We start from the raw sequence: 24,146 nt of genomic DNA on the forward strand, positions 1-24,146 counted from the left end.
AGAGTTACTTCAGAGTTTTTGTAATTTTTATTTTGAAAGTAATGAATTTGGTTTTTATTTATTACACGCCCTATTGAGCTTTTCTTTAAAAAAATTACAAGCTATTTGTATCAAAGTAAATACTTAAAAATTAATACAATAAATAAAAATGTAAAGATAATGACAAAAAGGTTTAAAAAAAACACTGAACAAAATACATATGAACAATAAAACACACATCAGAATAATGGCAAAAAGGTTTGAGAAAAAACACAGAAGAAAATTCATAATTAAAAATGTAAACAGGAACTAAGAATCCTCACGCATATAATTGAATTTAAAAGATTCAACAAAACAAAATAGTAGAAGCGTAATAATGGTACATAGGTCTATTTGTGTCTAGAAGAAAAGAAATGATAGAATATACAACATTTATACTGATTAGTTTTAAGATGAAATATATCACCCAGATCAGAAAGATTGTGAAGTCTCGGAATCGGAGAATTTTGGTAAGCTAGTGTCCTGGTGTTATTTAAATAAAAAGGTAAGAAATGTCGGCACGATTTTTTGGGAACATGAATATTGATAAATTAAAGTGATTCGGGACAGTCAATTTTAAAATGTAGTATTCTTTGTAACAGTTTTAAATCTGTGCTTATTCTTCTGTCTGAAAGTTTCAATAGACACATTTTATACAGGTTTTATTAGCATTAAGTGTAAGTGAGTGGAAGTCTTGCCAAGTGTTAGTGAGTTATAGTCTAGCCAAGTGTAAGTGAGTTGTAGTCTAGCTAAGTGTAAGTGAGTGGTAGTCTAACTATTTTTCGATCCTGTTTTGTGTGTCTTCTGTTTCTGGCCAATTATTCCCATTAATTAGAAGAACAGTATCAACAGTAGTATAGTCGGGAATGTGCAGCTGAATAGTGACCTTTTAGTCAATGATGTCAAGCCAAGTTTGATCCATTTTCAAATTAATCAAATTACTTTTTATGTGGCATTCTTCCTATGATCTCATTTAGTTCATGTTCCAGGTATATCAGGCGGTCCTTATTCTCGCTATGAGAGATATTTAGTTCATGTTCCTCGTATATCAGTCGGTCCTTATTCTCGCTATGAGAGATATTTAGTTCATGTTCCTCGTATATCAGTCGGTCCTTGTCCTCGCTATGAGAGATATTTAGTTTATGTTCCTCGTATATCAGTCGGTCCTTGTCCTCGCTATGAGAGATGTATCAAGTTGCTCCCTATAGAAGCCCTGGCTAAATAACTAATACCAAACTTCACACGGACCTAAAAACCCCTGGACGGAGCAATTTGAGAACAATTTGAAGTCGCGGTGAGGGGAAGTTGTATGGAAAATGCAAAAACCTAGTTTAATTTTTTAATGACGTATATCATTCCTTTTATAATAAAATACCCCAAAAAATCATAAGCTGTTATAACTATATTAAAATACAAAAATAAAATTATAATAGTTCATTATACACCACTTTGCACACAAATCAGTTCAAAAGTTTGTCATACAAGATGGCTGCCAGGCAATTTCCTCTCATCCTAGATTTGGCTTCAATACTACTCATACAAAATTGCACTAATGCTGTGTCCAGGATAGGCTGGATTAAAATATAAAACAAAGAACCCCATCCACTTGCTCTATTCCACTTACACAGTACTAATCAGTAACTATGATTTGTTTGGAGAATTCAAATGAATCCCGACTTAGGAAAGTTATTCCACAAGTTATTAAAAATATGTTTCTTTAAATTTAATACTTTTAGTCTGTCTTCTGCTACTCAATTACTCAAACCTACTAACAATTAAAAAAATAATAATGCACTCCTTTCCAAGACCTAATTCTTCCTGTAATTGCCCAAACTTGGCACAAGTCACCAATATAAAATATCTGATTGAGAATATCTAAGTTGGAATCAGCACATATGGCTCTGGGCAGCTGGGCCTTTGGTGCAGATATCACGTAAAACCAAACTTAACCAAAAACTAACCGTCAAACCTTAATAAGGTATTCTTCTGTTATAGTGATTTGTTAATCCTAACCGTCTAGGCATCCCTTTCTTAATCTTACTCATTATTGCTTTCTTTGCCAATCTCCAGATGTTTTCTCATGATCATTCCTACCTGACGCTTGTGTTCTTCCGTTAGTTAAGAAAGGAAAATCTATCAAACGCATCGTCAGTTTCAGCACAAAGTCAAGGGGTCTTGTTAGGGCTCCACACCAGAGGTGACCGCCGAATTCAGGTGCTTTTATTTTTCTTTTTATTTTATCAATATTTGTTATGTATTTGCGCATTTTTCTCTTTCTTTCTGGCTAAACTTTTCTAAGTTAAGTTTTAATTCTTTCGTTAATTTGTCTACCTTCAACCATCATTGACCGTAAAGACTTTTATCGAAAATATCGGTAATACAGAATACACCAACACTAAAGATGGAAAAAAAACTGAATCAAAACAAAAGACGTAAAAATTTACAAAAAAATTTATTAACAATAAACAAGAGTGAAAAACATTTACAATACATAATATAAATAACTCAGGCATTTAAATACATAATGCTTAATAATATTCTAATAATTCACATAACTAAGACATGTGAACACCTCAGCTGATGTTGTTCTCCTAGTGAGGTGTTCACAAAACACTAAAACATATTCATGATTCATTTGCACGCAGTATCTACCCATCATCCCCACCTTACTTAATGCGGTATTGTTGTCTAGAAAGTAATAGAATAGAGGGAAGTATGAGTACTGACAAGTAGTGAGAAGGCAACAAGTAACAAGAACTGAAGGACAGAATGCCAAACTGACTATAATCCAATTTCCAAGAGAGAGGAACAAGTTGTTCTTGGCCCTGGGTTGGCTGATTAGCTGCTAACTATCATACTTCATTTTAATCTCACCCAATGGTACATCCATTTTACACGCACAAATACAAATCGGCAACAACGATTTCTCAATAACCAGTTGGCCGATTGACCTCAGATTTGTTATTTAACTTCAGTAAACTGGTTTTTTTTAAGTAGCAGAATAAGGTCGATAACATTTTAATTTTACTTTTTATTACTCAGATAGAGAAGTAAGAAAAATTTAAGTACACCAATATGTTTTTCTTCTGTAAAACGTGTTTACAATTTAAAAACTACAACTGATTTTGATATTATTAAAACATAAAACACTCATTTTTATAGAAATAATATAAGTATGTACCTACATTCCATAATAAGTCATGTTTAAGTACCTTTAACTAATCCCAAGTATGCCTACCCACTGGCCTTGCCTGTGTGGGATTTTTGTAATACATGTTGTCCGGAAACTCATAGTACAAAGGGGAAACTGATGAACCTATTACAAAAGTTTTATTTTTTATTTTGTGAGTATTTATTTTCGAGTAAATCGAGTCAGAAGTTGGAATTTATATATATATATTTTTTAATAAGTAGTATTTTAAAATGTGTCAACAGGTTTTAGTAGAAAAATGTAACACAAGAATTGAAATGCTCTGATCGAACAAAACCACAGTATTTTTTGGGTTTTCTATGTGACCTAGATGCGCCAGTTTGACGCTTGTACCTACTTCAAGTTTCCAGACACCATGTATACACGGGGGGGGGGGGGGATTAGGGCAACTGTCCCTCTCAACTAATTCTATTGATACCATTATATGCAGAAAGAAAAAATATTAATTATAAAAAAATAAATTTACAAATTGCTTAAAACACTGTCCTAAACAACAACACCGCTTTCAGGCCACACAATACCCTCTATCCAAGGGACAAAGGTAGATATCCGCGTATTGGTCACTATGCAGGGTGAAGTGTTACGCCTGGATAACAACCCCACCAGCAGGTGAGTACAGGCCACCCTGGGGCTGTTGGTTATTGTCAGCGGGCTGCCGTCGTACCAGTACTGAAAACAAATAAAGTGATAAGGTGAACACACTTCAAATGGCAGATTATAAATTCATTAATCGCTTCTTTATAATCGGTAGGTGGTCAGTGTTTACATTCATGGTCAATGGAAATGGTTTGGTTAAGCTAACCCAACCTAACCTAACCTTACCTAACCCTATTAGTTCTGTGAATAAAAGTCCTCGCACCAAAAAAAGGTATATTTTCGTTTTTCTTTCATTAAATCAATATTTTCTCTGAAAACTTAAGATTTGTAAGTAGGTACTTATATACCTACCTACTTAATCATATAATATGAAAAAGTTACCCAAATGATAATCCACGGGAGGAATTAATTAAGGAAGTCGTTTCTCCTTAATAGTAGATACATTCCGAGAGAAGAGAGCAATCAGAAGAAGAATAAGGACGGATTGTTTCGCGGAATAATAATAATTCATCCAATTTCAAAGTTGATTTTCATGTTCTGTGTAGGTTCTATTCAAGTTCTATTATTATATCATTATTGGCCAAGGGCTTCACTAAGCTGAAATACTAACAGAACTTGAAAATCAACTTTGAAATTTGATGAATTGTTCAAATTCTGTGAAACAACCCGTTCTTAGAGATTGAATGTTACATTACATAATATAAACATTATTATGTAATTAAAAATATTTTTTTATGCAAAATGATTATGTGTTATGTTAATTAAATTGAAAAAAAAATGGTAGACCTGTAGACAAGCTGTCATGGGGCAGGCAGCGGGACTACTGTTTTGTTATTTATAAAATTCTTGTTATATCAATGTTTTATTATCAATATTAAATAATATAAACATCCTTGTTATAATGATCTTGGCGTACAATGCATTCCAGTGTTACATACCAGACATACTCCAGCTGTGTTGACTGGGCGGCTGCAAATCTCCAGGTCATGTTTTACGCCGGCAGGGTGCTGAGAGCTGCCAGCGGGGAATGTTCTAGAGCACTCCTCCTGAGATACTCTCTGCATTGTCGTCTGAAATGTTGAAAAACGTACCAACTAATTGTTTTATCCAATGAGAACAATCCGTATAGTATTACAATGTGAAGTGACGTTTTGAAAAAATGTGTTTTTTTAATGTAAATACTACACAAGTCTCTCAACTACTCCCAACCGTCTAGAACCAGTGGGACTATGACATCCCCAATTGAGGAAGTGGGGAGGCGAAGGAGATGAAGAAGAGTAAGGTGAAGAAGTACCTGACCAATTAGATTTAGTCACCAAACACGACTAAAGCCATTTCAAGATACATTCGATCCGGATGAAGATCTTTCACCAGGGCGATACTGAGAGTATCTTCCACTCTGGAACGTGCCACAAATATATATGTACATTACTTTTAATAAATTAATAATTTATCGTGAAATTACACGCGAGGATTTGAAGCAGCTACTTCTAAGTGTGTGCTTTAATCAACATTTCATTTGTCCTCTTCAGAGTGGTAGAAATACCATAAACATGTGGAGATCGAATGTACGGAGAAAGGAGTGGATGGAAGAAGGAGTCTGGGACTCCCAAGGTAGACATGGCAAGTACTTGGGTCATCTCAAGATTCAGATTAACAGAAGCTATGTATGAATGTGCATGAAGCGAGGAGTGTGTGTTAAAACAGAGTTGTGTGGCGGTCCCTCCTCTCTGCCTACCCCTGCGGGGTTAGATATCTATTTAAACAAATGTACATTTAGTACCAGCCACAGCTGTCCATAATATAGTTATCACATCATCGGTCATTGTTCATTCTGAAGGCAGAGAAATGTGTTCTAACCTTGTGGAGAGATGTGAGTGGGCCATCCCACCCAGTGAAGAGGAAGCCACTGTCAGGAAGAGTTGTGCCGGTGTGGAGACAGGCTGGAATTATACTGCTTGTAAATGTTACCCTGAAATTTATATAATTTATTTCTGTAAAACTGTGTAGTGGTAGTGCAATGCAATAATATTCCTTAACCCTTTAGGTGCGGTATGCCGATATTCCGGCATGACGCATGACACTCGTGAGACCCTGTCACCTGTTATTTGACATTGGAAATAATGGTCATAAAGTAACAATAAATTATAAAATTTCATAAAAATAATAAATATTGTGACATTACTTTTCAACAGATTATTGACTGTAACATTGTAATAATAATTACAAATAGGTTCTAATGTCAGTTGTGACTCTGTCCGTAACTCTGGTTCAATGAACTCCAGAACTTTGATTTATTTTTGGGGTGTTATGCCATATTGCGCTACTTCCTTCTTTAGCCCACTTCAGACAGCATTACAGTAATTACAAATAAACATGTAAATTCACATTCGATTACACATCTGCCCTGATGATGGACACTGCAATGCTGTCCGAAACGTTGGCTAAAGAAGGAGGTAGCGCAAAGTGGCATAATACCCCAAAAATTAATCACTTTAATAATTTTTGCCATGAAAATTTCAAATCATATCCAGAACTTTGGTTTTGAATTTAAGTGTCATTATTTTCGAAATTGGAACTGATTTGTCGAGAATTCAGACTATCTGCGATGTTTCAAGGGTCTGCGCTAGGTATATATCTATATTAAAGTGTTTAGTGTGTTGCACAGTTTGCTGTAGTCCACCCTTGTATGCGCGCGAGTTCCCTACAGAGCATCAGACCATGTGAAGCAACAGTGGGCCTGTTCCGCTAGCAGGGCATGTAGCAAGAATGGAAGATAGGACAGGACATAGGAGTGTTTGTTGGTCGACCTACACTGAGGTGGCACTATACAGGTGGAACTATTCCTGCTAATAAGTTATAAGGAACCGGCGTTGCTTGAACTAACCCTTGTATGCGCGCGAGTTCCCTACAGAGCATCAGACCATGTGAAGCAACAGTGGGCCTGTTCCGCTAGCAGGGCATGTAGCAAGAATGGAAGATAGGACAGGACATAGGAGTGTTTGTTGGTCGACCTACACTGAGGTGGCACTATACAGGTGGAACTATTCCTGCTAATAAGTTATAAGGAACCGGCGTTGCTTGAACTAACCCTTGTATGCGCGCGAGTTCCCTACAGAGCATCAGACCATGTGAAGCAACAGTGGGCCTGTTCCGCTAGCAGGGCATGTAGCAAGAATGGAAGATAGGACAGGACATAGGAGTGTTTGTTGGTCGACCTACACTGAGGTGGCACTATACAGGTGGAACTATTCCTGCTAATAAGTTATAAGGAACCGGCGTTGCTTGAACTAACCCTTGTATGCGCGCGAGTTCCCTACAGAGCATCAGACCATGTGAAGCAACAGTGGGCCTGTTCCGCTAGCAGGGCATGTAGCAAGAATGGAAGATAGGACAGGACATAGGAGTGTTTGTTGGTCGACCTACACTGAGGTGGCACTATACAGGTGGAACTATTCCTGCTAATAAGTTATAAGGAACCGGCGTTGCTTGAACTAACCCTTGTATGCAAGCGAGTTCCCTACAGAGCATCAGACCATGTGAAGCAACAGTGGGCCTGTTCCGCTAGCAGGGCATGTAGCAAGAATGGAAGATAGGACAGGACATAGGAGTGTTTGTTGGTCGACCTACACTGAGGTGGCACTATACAGGTGGAACTATTCCTGCTAATAAGTTATAAGGAACCGGCGTTGCTTGAACTAACCCTTGTATGCGCGCGAGTTCCCTACAGAGCATCAGACCATGTGAAGCAACAGTGGGCCTGTTCCGCTAGCAGGGCATGTAGCAAGAATGGAAGATAGGACAGGACATAGGAGTGTTTGTTGGTCGACCTACACTGAGGTGGCACTATACAGGTGGAACTATTCCTGCTAATAAGTTATAAGGAACCGGCGTTGCTTGAACTAACCCTTGTATGCGCGCGAGTTCCCTACAGAGCATCAGACCATGTGAAGCAACAGTGGGCCTGTTCCGCTAGCAGGGCATGTAGCAAGAATGGAAGATAGGACAGGACATAGGAGTGTTTGTTGGTCGACCTACACTGAGGTGGCACTATACAGGTGGAACTATTCCTGCTAATAAGTTATAAGGAACCGGCGTTGCTTGAACTAACCCTTGTATGCGCGCGAGTTCCCTACAGAGCATCAGACCATGTGAAGCAACAGTGGGCCTGTTCCGCTAGCAGGGCATGTAGCAAGAATGGAAGATAGGACAGGACATAGGAGTGTTTGTTGGTCGACCTACACTGAGGTGGCACTATACAGGTGGAACTATTCCTGCTAATAAGTTATAAGGAACCGGCGTTGCTTGAACTAACCCTTGTATGCGCGCGAGTTCCCTACAGAGCATCAGACCATGTGAAGCAACAGTGGGCCTGTTCCGCTAGCAGGGCATGTAGCAAGAATGGAAGATAGGACAGGACATAGGAGTGTTTGTTGGTCGACCTACACTGAGGTGGCACTATACAGGTGGAACTATTCCTGCTAATAAGTTATAAGGAACCGGCGTTGCTTGAACTAACCCTTGTATGCGCGCGAGTTCCCTACAGAGCATCAGACCATGTGAAGCAACAGTGGGCCTGTTCCGCTAGCAGGGCATGTAGCAAGAATGGAAGATAGGACAGGACATAGGAGTGTTTGTTGGTCGACCTACACTGAGGTGGCACTATACAGGTGGAACTATTCCTGCTAATAAGTTATAAGGAACCGGCGTTGCTTGAACTAACCCTTGTATGCGCGCGAGTTCCCTACAGAGCATCAGACCATGTGAAGCAACAGTGGGCCTGTTCCGCTAGCAGGGCATGTAGCAAGAATGGAAGATAGGACAGGACATAGGAGTGTTTGTTGGTCGACCTACACTGAGGTGGCACTATACAGGTGGAACTATTCCTGCTAATAAGTTATAAGGAACCGGCGTTGCTTGAACTAACCCTTGTATGCAAGCGAGTTCCCTACAGAGCATCAGACCATGTGAAGCAACAGTGGGCCTGTTCCGCTAGCAGGGCATGTAGCAAGAATGGAAGATAGGACAGGACATAGGAGTGTTTGTTGGTCGACCTACACTGAGGTGGCACTATACAGGTGGAACTATTCCTGCTAATAAGTTATAAGGAACCGGCGTTGCTTGAACTAACCCTTGTATGCGCGCGAGTTCCCTACAGAGCATCAGACCATGTGAAGCAACAGTGGGCCTGTTCCGCTAGCAGGGCATGTAGCAAGAATGGAAGATAGGACAGGACATAGGAGTGTTTGTTGGTCGACCTACACTGAGGTGGCACTATACAGGTGGAACTATTCCTGCTAATAAGTTATAAGGAACCGGCGTTGCTTGAACTAACCCTTGTATGCAAGCGAGTTCCCTACAGAGCATCAGACCATGTGAAGCAACAGTGGGCCTGTTCCGCTAGCAGGGCATGTAGCAAGAATGGAAGATAGGACAGGACATAGGAGTGTTTGTTGGTCGACCTACACTGAGGTGGCACTATACAGGTGGAACTATTCCTGCTAATAAGTTATAAGGAACCGGCGTTGCTTGAACTAACCCTTGTATGCGCGCGAGTTCCCTACAGAGCATCAGACCATGTGAAGCAACAGTGGGCCTGTTCCGCTAGCAGGGCATGTAGCAAGAATGGAAGATAGGACAGGACATAGGAGTGTTTGTTGGTCGACCTACACTGAGGTGGCACTATACAGATGGAACTATTCCTGCTAATAAGTTATAAGGAACCGGCGTTGCTTGAACTAACCCTTGTATGCGCGCGAGTTTCCTACAGAGCATCAGACCATGTGAAGCAACAGTGGGCCTGTTCCGCTAGCAGGGCATGTAGCAAGAATGGAAGATAGGACAGGACATAGGAGTGTTTGTTGGTCGACCTACACTGAGGTGGCACTATACAGGTGGAACTATTCCTGCTAATAAGTTATAAGGAACCGGCGTTGCTTGAACTAACCCTTGTATGCGCGCGAGTTTCCTACAGAGCATCAGACCATGTGAAGCAACAGTGGGCCTGTTCCGCTAGCAGGGCATGTAGCAAGAATGGAAGATAGGACAGGACATAGGAGTGTTTGTTGGTCGACCTACACTGAGGTGGCACTATACAGGTGGAACTATTCCTGCTAATAAGTTATAAGGAACCGGCGTTGCTTGAACTAACCCTTGTATGCGCGCGAGTTCCCTACAGAGCATCAGACCATGTGAAGCAACAGTGGGCCTGTTCCGCTAGCAGGGCATGTAGCAAGAATGGAAGATAGGACAGGACATAGGAGTGTTTGTTGGTCGACCTACACTGAGGTGGCACTATACAGGTGGAACTATTCCTGCTAATAAGTTATAAGGAACTAACCTAGGAGATGGGGAAGAGGAAGGTGGGAAGGTGAAGGTGGAACCAAACACGGCTAAAGCCATCTCAAGCAACGTTTCAATTCTGAATGGTAGTCTTACACCAGGGCGATACTGAGAGTATATTCGACTCTAGAATGTACTGCAAATGTGCGAAATAATAAATTAGTAAAATTAGATTTATTATTTGAACCTCCGACCTCCGGATTGCTAGTCGAGAGCCTTACCACTCGACCATGGTGGCCGTCAGATTGGTAATTGTAATAGCAAATGGTCTTTAATTGAAATTCCAGTAGTACCCATGAACTTATTTGTTTTGTGATTAATGTTTTGTATAATTATGAAAAGCTTACTGTCTGTCAAGCTGCAGAAGGGCGATGTCGTTATACACGTGTGAGTTAGTATGGTTGTATAGTGGGTGGGCGTGTGTTTTTATCACATTGTATACAGCGTCAGGGTTGTACTGAGGTGTAAAGTTCCCCCCCAATCCGACGAACTTGACCCGCTCTGAGCTGAAACAAAAGAAGTGCAGGTTATATTAACATTGCCATGTGCATCTTAAGTAGGTCTAATTGTCTAATACAATCACTACGTCATCTGAGATTCACCACCATAATATATTTGTTATGGATTTATATTTCAAAGGAAACCCGTTGATTCAATTCAATTCAATTTTTCGTTCTTTTAAAAACATTACAAAATCGTTAATTTCAAAGCGTCTTAAAATAAATTGCATTCATATAAGTCGGTAAATACATAATCGTATTACAAAGCAGAATTTAGTGTAGCTATACACTATGGTGTATAATTTGTAAACATGGAGTGAAAAATAAAATAACTGTGTACCATACTAGCGACAACAAAGATGCTGTTTAAAAGCAACTTCTTAAAAACTAAATATATATATGTCGATATCGGAATTGATTCTGTTCAACTACTGACTCATCTCGCTAACTTTACTCTTCGAACAGAGAGAGAGAGTTCTTAAGGCTCCGTAGTAAGCGTTCAAAAAGATGAAGAAGATTATTTGAAGGGAGATATGAAACGACAATAATTTTGCGAAAATTGTTAAAATATTTAATGAAACACGATTCGTTTAGTAAGAATTCTTTCTACAAATGCCTAAGTTGCATTTAAAGAAACACTGTGAATTTTTTAACACCTACGACATGTTAAATAACCGAACAAAATTGTTCTGTTATCATTTTCGGAGCACACTTTGAGATTTTTTTCGATCGATGGAATTTCGTATAGTTACCGTTTCGACTCAAATGTATTAATATTATCTTCAAAAACAATATATATTTTTTAGGAACTCTAAATGTTAAAGTGTTCAAGAGAAATGTGTTATAAATTGGTGGAAATACGGAATGCGTGGCTTAAAACCAGTCGGGTCATGTGGTGCTATATCTGTCACCAAATGACAAATCCTCATGAAACTAATTTCTCATTTCCTTTTCTACTATGATCAGACATATAATATAAACAGAATAATAAGAAGGAGTCACGGGCGGCCGCGGGGAGGAAACCGGCGGAACTTTCATACATATATAAATCTACAGTTTTATTCCGAAATCGGTGAAATTTTGCACACTTTACCTTCAAAACAAGAGGAAGGCTACAGTCTACATAAGATTTAGATAAACTCTATGGAAAGCCTATGGTACATCAGCGAGTATATTTTTATAAAATGGTTGGTCTGTGGTTGTGTTATGATAGTTATTCAGCCAAGAATATTTAGTTTATTTCTGTTCGAAAGTGGTTTTATGTTTTTATCATCAAAACAAGTGAATTTGTAAAAGAGCTATTTTTTATAAATAACTAGCAGTACCCCGCCACGCGTTGCTGTGGTTCAGTCTGTCTGTGTAGATAGAGAAACAATGGCGCATGTTGCTTTTACGTATAAACATGTTTTACCTGTCACAGGTGACATCTATATGCTATAGGTATATAAAAACGAATGTGTATTCGATTGCAACGTTGTGTCAAAATAACAAAGCAATCAGAAGAACTTTCGGAGATTTAAGATTTTGAACAAACTAACATTTTCGTTTTTATTTATATAAATAGATTTGCAGGGAAGGGACTTTAAAGTCTTGAATTAGTCTGATAGTGGGGGGTAATTCTACTCTAAAATTAAATATGTTTCTTAGCCCGTTGTGCCACGGGTCGGTAAGGAATCAAAATAAACCGAGTGCTATAAAACCCTGTGTCGTTTGGTTACTGATCCGTGGGACGACGAGCTTATTCTTTTAAAAACTATACAATCGTTTTGTTATCCTTTGTACTGTTTATAATTTCCACTTCATATAATACCAATGTATTTAACATTAGGTTTAACGGTAAGCACAGAGCAGTCAGGCTTACATCATTTGAATGTATATTACAGTTATATGAGTGTATACCAGTGGCGGTCCGTGCCTTTTCAGTTAACTAGCTAGACTGGTTGGCAAATGGCTAAGGATTGACAAAAACGATATTTAAAAAATTAATTTAAAATCAGAAATATTAAAAAAACGACATTATTAAACTAGGCCTCGGGAAAATAATTTCACTTAGGGCCGATGCCATCTTTGGGGTAGCTGTGTAGTGGGTCATTTTGAGGAAAGCAAGTAATTCTTGAATTGAGGCGGGTATGGGTACCGCCGCCCCGAGAACTATTTATTACATAACCAACACCTCTGTCATAGGTCACCCCATGTGGTTCGCAACGTTTGGTGACTTAGCAGGGGTGCCCGGTTCATCAGGTTTATCGGTGTCTTGGCGGCAGATGTGTCTGCCTACCAACTTCATGGCAGGCCGGATCGGGAGAGACTGGTTGACGGAGACCTTTGACCTCTCCAGCAGGACTCTCTCGGAACATTGCCTCGCACCGCAGTGGGAGGGATGGATTCATAACTAACCCCCAGATACCTATTAACCCCTTGTACCTTTTTCCTTCCCAGAACTTCCCATCCTTCCTTTCCTCAAAAGACGCCCCACACAGCATCCCCAAAGAGGGAAACTATTTTTCTCCGGGTGTGAAGCTAAAAGTAAGCATAATTTCTTCTGAAGTCATAAGATTTATTAGTAGATATTTAATACGTGTTTACTTATAAAACAAATATATGGTTTTTGTACCGTTTTTTAAATTTCAAATAAGGACTTATACAAAAAGGTCTCAATGACATTTCTGTTTTCAAATATTCTTCAGGCAGGTAGGTGCTATAATATTGTAAAAATGCAAATAAGGAAGTAAACACGACAATTTTACATAAAAAGTCATCTTTACTGAACAATTAAAACGGCCACCATTCTGAACCCAAAACTAAACATACAGACAGATGAAATGCAAAATGGTCGAGTTAAAACAGGACTTGGCAACGCTCAATTCATTCAATTATGTGAGGTAAATTCTTTAGTTCGCCGCGTTTACCACGAGTTTCCAGACACCATGTATACCACAAGTTTGTGAAATATCGTTTAATTCTTTAAAGTGAGATTGTTCAAATATCAAATCATCGTTGCGTCATTATTACAAGGAGTTGAATTTTTAAATGAAGAAATAATAAACTCACCCAAGCGCTGTAATGGCGGTTGCAGAGCACAGCACCCACCTGTCACTCAGTAATGTCACTGCATACACCTGCCAGGAGATCTCTTCTCTCCGACCTGATCCAATACGTCCCTGGGAACACAACACAATTTCATATTAATCTCTAAGCAAGTGTTGTTTTAAATTGCTCGCAATATATTTGCTGATTTTCGTTTTTTCATTTGATTTGTTCATTTTTTACTGCCAACCATCTGGAACCAGTGACACTATGGCATCCCAACCAACCATCTGGAACCAGTGACACTATGGCATCCCAACCAACCATCTGGAACCAGTGACACTATGGCATCCCAACCAACCATCTGGAACCAGTGACACTATGGCATCCCAACCAACCATCTGGAACCAGTGACACTATGGCATCCCAACCAACCATCTGGAACCAGTGACACTATGGCATTCCAACCAACCATCTGGAACCAGTGACACTATGGCATCCCAACCAACCATCTGGAACCAGTGACACTATGGCATTCCAACCAACCATCTGGAACCAGTAACACTATGGCATCCCAAATTGCGGTGTGTTGTGAAGCTGAAGGTAGTGGGAAGGGGAACGAGATGCGGAAGAGAAAAGTACCTGCCTATCCAGATATAATCACGTATGACCGGGTTAAAAATAAGGAAATTGTCACCAAACACGACTAAAGCCATTTCAAGCAGCGTTACAGTTATGATTAAACTGTACTTGTATATTATATACTATTTTAAATGAATACATAATAACACAACTTGACCAGCACATACCGGGATTTGAACCCGCGACCTCCGGATTGCTAGTCGGGTGCCATCGACTGGCCGGAGATGGTAGGGATATATCACTTGAAGTAAAATATCGTAAAACATCTCAGTATTGCCCCGGTGAAAGGCCATCAGAATGGAAACTTTGTTTGAAATGGCTTTAGCCGTGTTTAGTGCCCACCTGTTCCCCGCTTCACTACCTTCAGCCTCATAATAACATCTCCCTGATGATGGAAACTGAAGGAGGAGATTTGACTTGATTTGGAGAGGAAACTTGGATAGAGAAGGAGGTAGCGCAACATGGCATAATACCCCAAAAATAAATCACCGTAATTAAAAGAAGTAATTGACATGTTATTTTGGGTGTAAAAAATTAATTTTAAAAAAAAATTAAATTGAATATAAATATTTTAAATACACATGATTAGTATATTATTATTTGATCCCGTGACCACTGAATCCAGAGCCAAGGATTTTACCCGCCCGCCGATGTTTTTAGTTCCTTTCTATTAATGGTCTTTCATTTTTGTTTAAAAAGTTTAGTTTATCTCCAATATACTTAATTAATAAATAATTACATTTTTAAAAATCTTCGAAAGAAATTAAATAATGTGTTCTAAACATGTCATAAAATAAGCAAGAAAATTCGTTTCTTAAACATGATAAAACAAAAATTGATTTGGAGAGAAACGTGCGTTACAAATTGATAACCACTTGGTAAAGACCAACCAAGTTTAGAGATAACTAAAGTACAAAATAATGACACGTAGAAATTTAACATCCCCAGAATACATAAATGTATTGCAATGAATAAGCAAATAGTATGGAAGTACGCGTCTATTTTAATGTTGCTTATTTCAAGAACGACGCGACGGTCTCTCGTGTCTAGGATGAATGCAGTTTGTATATACTTGACTGGCCACGCACTAGGCAGCCAACACGATCTGCAATGTGTATTAGGGCTCTATGGAAGCCAAATATCGTCGGCTGTGGAAGCCAGCCTCAAATGTGACTAGGGTACATGTGTGTGGATGCCTCAGTCCTCAGTCCTCACGCACTTGTCGTGGCAGCCAGTAGAACTGGTGATATTGGCTGCTACAAGATACAACTGGCTGCTACTTTATAGGGCGGCTGCCTGGTGCGCAGCCAGCCCAACTCTAAGGTTGTGAGTGATGAGTACTTGGAACAGGTGGATGAGTTTGTTTAATTGGGAAGTGTGTTTAGGAGAGGCTTAGGACTATTTAAAATACAGCAAAATTCAGATATTTTATTAAAAATTGTATTTTTTTACCAGTATAATTAAGTTAGTTAATCAGCATTTTGTTTATACCTACAGGACGTTAAATAATAGAACTGGAGTATTTTTTTCCATCAAGGGAATTTCATATTATTTCTTTATCAACTCGGCATCTTGACGCTTAGATGGTTTGGGCATGTAGAGCGGATAAACGAAGAAAGTAGTGTAAAGAGAACATACGACGTGGAAGTTACTTGAGTCGGGTCGGGTCAAAAGTCAGAATAACGCAAGAGTATGTGAGATGAATTATGAATGTGAATAAAGCAAGTAGTGTATGCGAGAGTATTGTAACGGTCTATTCTCTCTGCCTACCCCTTCCAGGAAACGGCGTGAAGGCTAGTTAGTCATTTCAAGAAATTAATTAATATATTATAAATAAAGCTACCTAATGTCTGAAACTTACTAAGTACGGGGCCTCGGCGGCAGTCATCATGGGAGTCAGGTGATATTCTATGTTGGAGTCTGGTGTGTGCAGAGGACACAGGTTTCCCCGAGTCCAACCGAACCTTGTTTCTTGACACGGGAAAATTTTTTCCGGCAGCTTTATGCAGTCTGTAGAGGAAAAAAAAATTATCGGATTTGTATATTAATATAATGCCTCTTGTTTCATTACCTCGGTCAAGTAAAATTGAACGTATGAATTAATAAAATTAAAACGTTAATTTTTACACTAACGCTTAATGAAAAACATAAAAATTATTTTTGCGGATGTGTTGTTTAGTAGGAGGTCTCGAAAGAATAAATTGACGTGCCCTACTTACAGTTAGAATAACTCTATTATTATGTCTAATAAGAGAACTTTGAAAAAAAAGTAACAGATTTATCGTATAACCTACTATTGCATAGTTTTATTTTTATATATTAAATAATTAATCAATTTACAGTACAATGTATTAGAGAGTATAATCAATGTTAACTAAAATAATTCATACAATTAGTTTTCACTGCTTTTGATTTTTTAATGTTCCTCTTCTATAGAAGCTGGCGCTTGTTTCTAGAAGAGTGGTGAGCATCAAGATTAAGAATATTTAGTATTTTTAATTATGAATATTAAAATTTATAATTAATTCACAACAGTTTCATCATTTTGGTATTTTTACATTGAACTTTCTCTTTAATTGCTTTGAGTAAGTGTTTATCGTTTTCTTTCGTATAACCTTCTATTCCATAAATTTAATTTGAACAATAATAATTATTTAATTTCGAACTACGTATTAGGTGTATTTACAAATAAACTGTAAAAAAAACTGAAACAGATTTTCAGCCATGCAACATAATTTTAGAATATTTGTGGTCAGGTTTAGCAATACTCACAGTCTGCGGCCTTGGAGCCAATCGGTTGCTGAGTGACAAGTCCCTTCGGCAGCGGCGGACAGGCAGCCTCCGCGCAGCACACCAACTCCGACTCGTTATTAGTTAAGTCACATTTCTGTAAGCAAAGGAAGGTCATGTTAGGGGTGCATAGTCAAATATGTTGTTATTGTCAGAGACACATAAAAGGAGGAACAGTACCTGCGGAAAAATGCCTTTACTGGCGGCCTCCTTCGCCATCTGGCAGTTGGCGAATGGTCCACACACTCCCGCAGTCCCCGTGTTCTTCATCGTGCAGTTCATCCCTTCAAACAAACAGATAAACCAGGTTTAAACAATACAATACAACATGACGATGAATATTCTACCCACAACCCAGAAGTAATGTGCGTCAGTGGATTGATGTTATCCGTCCTACTGTAAGATGTGTTATCAAGAATTCCTAGTGACAAAGTTGCAAACACTCAGAGATGTTTACATTCTTCCTCAACGACTAGCTGCCTTTTGCAATGACCGTGTCGTGGTGACGAGACAGCCTATGAAATGATGATTAATGATGAAGTTCTGGGTACTATACCTGCAACAACCCCTTCGCAGCAGACAATTGGAACAGAGCCATCTGAATCGCAAATCTGAAAGTAAAAAAATAAACGGTAAAAAATAACTTTCACTAAACTTGCATCCTGATGAACAAGCCATTATTTTTTAATTAAGTTCGCGATTAAAAATAGTGCTGTAAACAAAGATTAAATAAAATTCAATAAATATAAATAAGATTAGAGACTGTAAAAGTTCACCTGAGGAGTGATTCCCTTCAGGACAGCCTCTACGGCAACGGGGCACTTTGATATACGAAGGCATTTGCCGGCCCGCCCTGTTTCAACTACCGAGCATTGATCACCTGCAAAAGCAAACAATACCGTTTATGCAAGAATAGGTACATTTTCTTGAGAGAATGATGATTAATTTAATAAATTAATTATTGGGTACTTTACCTTCAACTACTGTCACCAGAGGGCAGCAAACAATATAAACCGTTCCCTCTAAAGCAAAAATCTGAAAAAGAATTTGTTTAGTGTTCATTGTGATTTTAATAATGAATGAAACAATGTTACTAAGACTTAAAGAACAGAAAAGATAAAAGACACAGAAGATAAGAGATTAGATCTCAACCGAGAATCGAATCCGGGTTCGCTACTCGCTCCGGGAGGGATACATCAACCACTGTGCTACTGAAAAACCTTATTTTAGCCGTCGAACCTTTTGGTCCTCTGATCTTCCCTCTAACTAAACCGTTTAATATTAATATCTATTTAAGGTTATCCTTGCCAAGAGTTTTTTAATGTATTATTATTGTAGCAATATTATTTTTTCTTGAAAAAGTCTCAGATTTAACGTTAGTGCAGACACTGTCGTGTACAGTTGTACAGATTTCTAATCTACTATTTAATGCTTTTTTTACACGGTGCCAGAGATTTACTCGTAATGCCAGTGCTGTCCAAACGTGAATTTAGTAAGTTTATGCCCCCACCAATTCCACTATCCGGTGCACGGTGACCGGATAAATCATCAAAATGATAAGTCATCACTAGACATCGGATTATATGCACTAACAAAGTGCCAAAATATGCATGCAAATATGCATTAAAAAGGCCGAAATATGCACTAAAAACTCTTGATTTGCCCAAAATATGCACAATGCAAAATCAAAAAACCATTTATATTTGTATTTATTTTAATTAAAGACCGTACAAAAACAGCGAAATATTCTTAAAATTATGCATAGTTTTTGTGACAATATACAACTAAGTATTTTTCCAAATTTTCGAGCTCAAATTTGTGACGTTTGTCACCCAGTATTAATTTGTATGCCGAAAACGACCTCTCTACGTCAACTGACGTCATTGGACAAAATTTAAAATTTGGCGCCATTTCTGGAGATATCTGTTTAGGCAGGGAGCCGTTGATGTAGGCATTAATGTTCTTCAAATCTTCAAGACTCGGGTTTTTAAGCAAAATAGAGTCTAACTTTTTACGAATCTTTTCTGATATTGAATTAGGAAGTGCGTTGGCGAGTTCGATCATTGTTTCCAGTATTTCTATTACCTTAATTAGGTTTTTTGTTTCCAATTTTTTTATGGTATCTGGTAACTTGTGGACATGTGTTGAGATGAGGGCGATATTCTGTTTAATGGATGCGTCTTCAAATGCTAGCTTGCTTGAATGAATTTCAATGGCCTTAAAACTGTCAAATTGCCCAACTACTTGTTTTACGGCCTCAAAATTTTCAGCATAGAATAATACTGCCTTTAGCCAAGTACCCATCAAGTACCCCATCGAGTAATTATGGGTTCTGGCGGCAATGCTAGATTTGGCAATTGCTCTTTATAAGACTGCACACGCGACGGTGCTTTTAAAAACACTTTTTTTGTAGAGGAAATCAATTTATTAACATTCCCATACTCTTGCCGTATCTCTTCTGCAAGGCGATTTATGCATAACAATCCGTTTCAGTCAGTCAGCCACCGCGCTCGTGCCCTACGTGTCATCGTCACCTAGCTCCCTATACGTAGATGATACCTCCCGCTATTAAACGAAATATGCACGATTTAGGAAAAAAGGCTGAAATATGCATTAACGTCGTAATTAGAGAGTTATATGCATTTGCATATGCAAATATGCAAATGCATATAATCCGATGTCTAGTCATCACATATTTAAAAAGTTATTTAAAGTCATGGAAAGTGATGAAACAAAAACTTTATTTACTGGGTTAAGTAGGTTAGGTTAGGTTTAAAAAAATATATTTCATTGTTTTTAATGACTTTATATCACTTTTTAAAAGTGTGTTGAATAGTCACCGTGTTGAGTTAGTATGGAACCCCGGTGCACATGAGGCGATCCTGGCTTACTATCCTGGTTTGGCGACAACCAGAGCGGTGCACACGCTGCTAGGAAATTTTAAGCCAGTATCATTGCAGTGACTCCGGTAACCTCACGTCTACATCTCACGTTTTTAGGGGAAAATGAACAGCTTACTCCTCTTTAGCACCTGCTCCGGACCTGGTTGATTTTCCATTTTTCACAACTCTGGACAATATATTGCTTTGAAATTAAAATAATACATTTATCGCTAGTAGAATCTATCAGATACGGAATGACGTTTTGGGGAAACTCTTGCAAGACAAATATAAGTTAAATTCAAACAATCCTAAACTCTATGACTAAGCTTTCGGTAAGCAAAAGTATTAAAAGTATGTAAAAAGAAGATATATCAAATTATTATATAAGTCTATTAATATATTACTTGTTCTATGGGTATTATGATTAAAAATTGTATGGCAAAACCCCTTGTCGGATTCCATATATAAATATAAAGTAGATCACACACACAACACAAGAATGTCCATTCCAAAAATTTATATTTATATATACAAAATGAATGCTTGTTTGTTTGTTTGTCTCCTATAGATCGAAAAAATATGCGACCCATTATGCTGAAAATTTCAAAGTTTATTCATATAAGTACCAGGATGGTTTAAAAAGTTGTTTGAGTCGGGGACGCCCGAGAAACACTTAACTAATTATCTCTGCACTGGAATGAGACACGGAGTCGAATTAATGTTTACAGAAGGTAGGTTTTTAAGGGTTACGATGTGAATTTAATAGTAGAAAAAGTAGGGAGTGCCCGAGAAAGATACGAATCAAATAATTATTTGTGGTAAAATGAGGCGAATGTGATGAAAGAAGAAATAGGCGTGGGGACAATACGACTAGGAAGTGAATGTCTTTAGAAGTCGGGGACACCCGAGGAAGATATGGCACGATCGAGTGAAACCAATACTTATGATAATCCTTCCGCTTTTAAAATACACCCAGTTGACAGGAACACTAGAATTCACAACTATTTAGGAGATCTGTTTAACTGCACAGAAGCTAAGTACAAAAATACTGTTTATACTATCATATCTCTTAAATCATTATTAATTAAACCTTAGTATTCTCACACTTATTTATCATATTTTCTATGTACTTGTATTAATTTTATACTTTCTGTCGTCATTTTATGATCAAATGCCACAGTTAATTGTTATTTTTGTTTCAATTATTAAGTGTTTGATTATGCTTGTATTGTGTAACATGCAATTATTGTGTATGGTATATTTATACCGTGGATGTTGAACAAATAAATTCATAAAATGCCAATGGAGTTAAAAAGCGAATCAACCTGCAGGACTGAACTAAAAAAGTGGTTAATGGATCAAGATTTTCAATATTGTTATGGTGTATAAATACATTAGTATCCATTGATTTAATGCGTGTAATTGTATAAATATGCCTTTGAGTGTTTAACGGCCGTTGTTTCCAACCTTTCCATAGATCAATCTTCGCCTTTTTCCAAACATCTTCACTGTTTTTTTTGTTATTTGTTTTTGGGGTGTTATGCCGTGTTGCGCTAACTCCTTCTTTAGCCAACGAGTGTCTGTATGTCTATGAGTATGTTGACTGTGTTATATCTATCTGTCTATGTATTCTAGGTCTTTGTATTGTAGTCACTTGAAATTTTGTTCTTTCTTATGTATTTTCTATATTGCGGCTACTCATTATAATATGTGTGCTTTAGTGTCATAATTAATATTGAGAATATGGCCTGCTAACAAACTGCTTTGGCATTTTAGCGGGTGCTTATAAAGAATAATGAAAAATAAATGTCTTTAGTGGTCATTATTATGCAGATTGTTATTTATTATTTTACAACTGTAAAAACTTTAAATTAATCTCGTTACTTGGTTTTGGCAGTTTTGAATTCGTATCCTGTCAAAAAAAAACATCAGCGCATGAGCAACGAGCACTAGCCGATCGTGTTATAGATTTGAGCGGCCACACGAAGCTAACTAGAAAGCTAGGATATAAACTTTGGTGGTGGGGGACGTTTCTAGCTCAAATAATAAAATCACATCCTATTAAACTATTCTGTCTTGAGACGATAGCTTACTGGCTTCCTCTAACTTACTAGATTAAAAGCAAAGCTATTTCTGTCTACACGTAGCTAGTGTTACTAGCTTAGGCACTAGCAATATCTTTCTATCCTGGTTTTAAATACTAGCCTCGTGCGACGGACAAGAATACTGGCATCGTGTGGACAAGGCATAAACGATTTTAGTTTTGCTGCAGTGGCTAATATTACGAGCGTCAAGTTGCGTTTATTGTTGCGTTCATTTCAATGTTACCTTCTTCTTGATGGACTGTTTCATCTCCCGGCCAAGGGATTAAGTTGTCAATGTCAAGGTTGGGAGGTTTTTTCCTATTTATATAGTATTGTTTATGAAACATAATTTTTTTATGAAATTAAAAATTTTGCAATGTTTTACTTATTTTCACCTGACACTCCTATTTTAAGAAGATTGATTTTAAATATTCAAACCGATGCTAGTATAATTAAAATTGCAAGTGTACAAATCGTTAATAGTATATTAAATTTTAGCGAGTGTATAAAATTGGTATTATTGTCAGATTATACATAATGAGGGGAACAGTACCTGTGGTAAAATGCCTTTACTGGCGGCCTCCTTTGCTGTCTGGCAGTTGGCAAATGGTCTGTATACTCCGGCTTTCCCCGTGTCCATCGTGCAGTTGGCACCTTCAAACAAACAGATACATCAGGGTTATACAACACAACAGGTGATGGTAACTGAAAAACTTTATGAAATGAAAGTGATGTACCTTCTCTAGGGGTAGCTGTTTTTTCCTGGCGTCTGGTTTCCAGTCCTGTGTTTTGCCCTGGCACCCAGGGGCAGCACACTATCAACCTGTTCTCCGGGGAGGCGCACACCTGAAAACGCACCACATTGAATTACCTACGCATTTGTACATCTGCATGGGGGGCATACCTACTTTTAAAATTTACTCTCCACAATGCATTGTTTTTTAACCTTTGAAACATACCAAATTTTCTAAAAATATCAACAATTGGTAAATATACAAGAAGTAGCGAGGTCGGCAGGATAGGACATACTGACTGACTATTGGGAGATACATAATTAGTGTGGGGGTTCTGGGAGACACAGTTTTTTATTAAGATAAACTAACTAACTAACCATCACGCCATTTCCCCGCAGGGGCAAACAGAGAGGACGGACCGCCAAACAACTCGGTCTTGGCACACACTCTTTGCCTCAATCACATTCATTTCTCGTTGCACACATACTCTTCTATTATTCTGACTCTTGACATGAAACGAGTCAAGTTGTAACAGTTATAATTGCTACCCCAGGAATCGAATGTTGACTCGATCAGTAACTGGGAACTGATGTTGACTTGATACAAGCACCTAGCCCTGTCAGGTGTATAGCCACTCGTTTGTTTGACTGCGGAATAGCGCCACCGGCGGAGAACGAGCGAGTGAGTGCTCAGCGGAAAACCTACGGAAGCGGTATTCTTATAAGAATTTGATGGGTGATCTCTAGACGACATGGTCACGAGTTAACTAGCTTGCATGTTGCTGGACATAGTGTTTCAAGCGCGTTTCTCTAAAAAGGGGAAAGAGGGTCAACTGACGACAACTGTGAGCCTGAAATTCGTGGGGAAATAGATCTCATCACACATCTATATGTACGGGGTCAAATTCGGAGTAGAACCTTATGTGTTCAGGGTAATGCAATGCTACTGTTGTTGGAGGTATGGACATATTGCAAATAACTGTAGCAAGAAAGATATTAAGCTGTGCCCGAAATGTAATGGAGAGCACGAGACCTGTGACCAGGTAGCAAAATGTATTAACTGCGGAGGAGACCATCCGGCAAATGACATTAACTGTCCAAAGTGGAAGAACGAGAAAGAGATTACACAAAAAATGGCAAAAAAAATGTTACGCATAAACAGGCGAAAAAACTCATAGAAAAGAAGATATCTAACTCAAAAGAAAAATTAAATATTCCAAATAACATGTTTAATAAAGAAAATGTGTACAAATCAAGCAGAAAAACTACTTATGCTGAGAAACTTAAACGAAATAAGACAAACACAGCTGAAATGCATAT

The 24,146-nt window shown here is 38.2% G+C and overlaps 1 protein-coding gene across 1 annotated transcript in view; it reads right to left on the reverse strand.

Moving 5' to 3' along the window:
* Positions 1-2,451: 2,451 nt before the first annotated feature.
* Positions 2,452-24,146, reverse strand: part of LOC149414053 (serine protease snk-like) — a 35,030-nt gene continuing 13,335 nt past the window's right edge. Inside the window, exons 3-15 of the mRNA XM_089643966.1 lie at positions 22,831-22,939; positions 22,647-22,747; positions 18,102-18,162; positions 17,904-18,007; positions 17,684-17,738; positions 17,308-17,411; positions 17,110-17,224; positions 16,199-16,347; positions 13,720-13,829; positions 10,516-10,674; positions 5,687-5,798; positions 4,765-4,896; positions 2,452-3,898 (exon numbers count right to left, since the gene is read on the reverse strand). Coding sequence (XP_089500092.1) covers positions 3,716-3,898; positions 4,765-4,896; positions 5,687-5,798; positions 10,516-10,674; positions 13,720-13,829; positions 16,199-16,347; positions 17,110-17,224; positions 17,308-17,411; positions 17,684-17,738; positions 17,904-18,007; positions 18,102-18,162; positions 22,647-22,747; positions 22,831-22,939 — 1,494 coding nt within the window. The 3' untranslated portion in view covers positions 2,452-3,715. The remainder of the gene's footprint in view (positions 3,899-4,764; positions 4,897-5,686; positions 5,799-10,515; positions 10,675-13,719; positions 13,830-16,198; positions 16,348-17,109; positions 17,225-17,307; positions 17,412-17,683; positions 17,739-17,903; positions 18,008-18,101; positions 18,163-22,646; positions 22,748-22,830; positions 22,940-24,146) is intronic.

This window comes from Hesperophylax consimilis, chromosome 20 (assembly GCF_061612785.1).
Source record: "Hesperophylax consimilis isolate HC1 chromosome 20, BYU_Hcon_1.0, whole genome shotgun sequence".
NCBI lineage: Eukaryota > Metazoa > Arthropoda > Insecta > Trichoptera > Limnephilidae > Hesperophylax > Hesperophylax consimilis.